Raw genomic sequence first — 2,306 nt, 5'->3', positions numbered from 1 at the left:
ACGGGGCACCGAGCCTGGGTGCGCGGCTGCCTATCTGGCCCAAGGGCTGTGTATTTGTCGCAGGGTGAGTTGCGCATCCAGGCCAAGGAGGGGTTGCGTATCGGGTCTGGGGGCTTTGCATCTGGCCGGAGGGGAGGTGAGATACCTGTCCGAGGGGAAAGACCATGTACCTGACCGGGGTGGGGGGAAGTTGTCCCCGAGGGGGCTGGATACCTGTCCCGGGGGGCGGTGCGGAGGGGAGCGGAGGGGAGGGGAGGGGAGGATGCCGCCCGCCCCCAGCCCCGACGGGGAGGGCCGGGCCAGCCCCGCGCCTCAGCCCTCCTCCTCCTCCTCCTCTTCCTCCGCCCGCCGCCTTTTCCCCGCCGCCGCCGCCCGCCCCGCGCAGCCCTGCGGAGCTCGGCGCTGGCGGCGCCCGCCGCCGCCGGCCATGGCCGTGCAAGCCGCGCTGCTGAGCCCGCACCACCTGCTCTCCTTCTGCTTCCCCGCCGCCGGTGGCCTCCTGGGCTATGCCGACCTGGAGAAGGGCTACGAGGGCGGCGGCGGCGGCGGCGACGCGGCGGATTTTAAGGAAGCCACCCGGGACCTGCTGAACTTCATCGATTCGGCTTCCAGCAACATCAAGCTGGCGCTGGACAAGCCGGTGAAGTCCAAGCGGAAGGTGAACCACAGGAAGTACCTGCAGAAGCAGATCAAGCGCTGCACCGGCATCATCGCCGCGCCCGAAGCCGTCAAGCGCCCGCCGCCCGCGCCCTGCCCCGGCCCCGGCCCCGGCCCCGGCCCCGGCCCCGGCAAGGCGGCGGCGGCGGGGCGGCGGGAGGCCTCGCAGGCGGCCAGCAGCCTGCAGAGCCGCAGCCTGGCCGCCCTCTTCGACTCGCTGCACCAGGCGGGCGGCGGGGCGCGGCGGGGCGCGGCGGGCGGCGGCCCCGGCGGCCCCGGCCCCGGCGGCGGGGAGGGCGGCGGGGCGCGGAAGGTGCCGCTGCGGGACCGCAACCTGCCGCCTTCCTTCTTCACGGAGCCGGCGCTGCCCGCCGCCGCCGCCCGCGCCCCGCCACCGCCACCACCGGCGGGCCCCAAGGAGCCGGAGAAGGGCGGCGGCGGCGGCGGCGGCGGCGGGGCGGAGGCGGCCGAGTTCTTCGAGCTGCTGGGCCCCGAGTACGGCGCGCTGCTGCCCGAGCACGCCGCCGCCCAGGACGCCTTCGCCGGCCGCCTGCCCGCCGAGCTGGGCTTGGAGCACGGCCTCTACGAGCCGCCGCCGCTGCCCGCCGCCCATCACCCGCTGCTGGGCGGGCTGCTCTACGCCGAGCCGCCCTGGAGCCCGCCCAAGAAGGCGCCGCCCGAGGCGCTGCGCCCGCTCCCCCCCGCGCCGCCGCCGCCGCCGCTCTACGCGGCCGGCGCGGAGCCGCCCGCCGCCGCCGCCGCCGCCGTCGAGGAGCCGGCCGGGCAGCTGGCGGCGGGTTTCGGCCCCTTCTTCGCCGAGTGCCCGCTGCCGCCGCCGCAGGTGCCCTACGACTACGGCGCCGGCTACCACCGGGCGGCTTACAGCGGCCTGTAGGGCGCCGTCCCGCTGCCGTGGGCCCCCCCACGGAGGCGGACGGTGAGCCGGGGTGGGGGGCGGGCAGGCGCGGTGGCGGTGGCGGCAGCGGCGCCGGGCCGGCCGGCTGCGGCGGGTGCCCGGCCCGACGGGGCGCCCGGACGGAGCGGGAGCGGCGGGAGGCGCCGCTGGGGCGGCCGGGGCCCCGCGCATCGCTGCGGATGGGAAGTGTTCCGTTCCTCCGGGTGTTTTTTATCTAGCGTGCACGGTGATTGCGTTTTCTTCGCGTGCGTTAGGGGTCTGGTGTTGTGTTACTGTAGGCAGATGCGACTTGGATGTTCCGTGGCTCACCCGGAACTGCAACGGGGGCTGCTTCTGCTTGGAAGAGCAGCCCTGACCGCTTGTAAATGATTTCCAGTTTTCGAAAAGTAAAACTCAAGTCAACTCTGGCGGTGTGTTTAAAATCTTTCCCACGCTTGCGTGCATCACAAGTGCTGGTGGATTTTTCAGCTGAGGACACAAAACTGAGGGGAAAAAAATTAAGTGACGCAGAATTAAAACAACAACAGACAAAGGCTGCTACCAAATCTTAGTGTCCTGGAATTTAACACTGTCTTGCAGGATATTGCAAACAGCAATTTACAGTGATAAATAAGTTAATTGACGACATAAGTTCTGCACAAACGTACTGTAGCAACTCCAGCAATGTGATTCCTACAGACTGTTGGATTTCTTTCAGGAATGTGTCAACGCTTGGAAAGTGATGCGGCTCAGT

General features: G+C 70.6%; 1 protein-coding gene across 1 annotated transcript; it reads left to right on the top strand.

The window, feature by feature from the left end:
• The first annotated feature begins 375 nt into the window (after positions 1-375).
• FAM181B (family with sequence similarity 181 member B) lies at positions 376-1,643 on the top strand. The gene has a single exon (XM_068930553.1). The coding sequence runs from the start codon at positions 428-430 to the stop codon at positions 1,550-1,552; it is 1,125 nt and encodes a 374-aa protein (XP_068786654.1). The 5' UTR covers positions 376-427; the 3' UTR covers positions 1,553-1,643.
• Positions 1,644-2,306: the final 663 nt, after the last annotated feature.

Source organism: Struthio camelus, chromosome 1, assembly GCF_040807025.1.
Source record: "Struthio camelus isolate bStrCam1 chromosome 1, bStrCam1.hap1, whole genome shotgun sequence".
Classification (NCBI taxonomy): Eukaryota; Metazoa; Chordata; class Aves; order Struthioniformes; family Struthionidae; genus Struthio; species Struthio camelus.
This window is presented reverse-complemented; position numbering and strand designations above follow the sequence as displayed.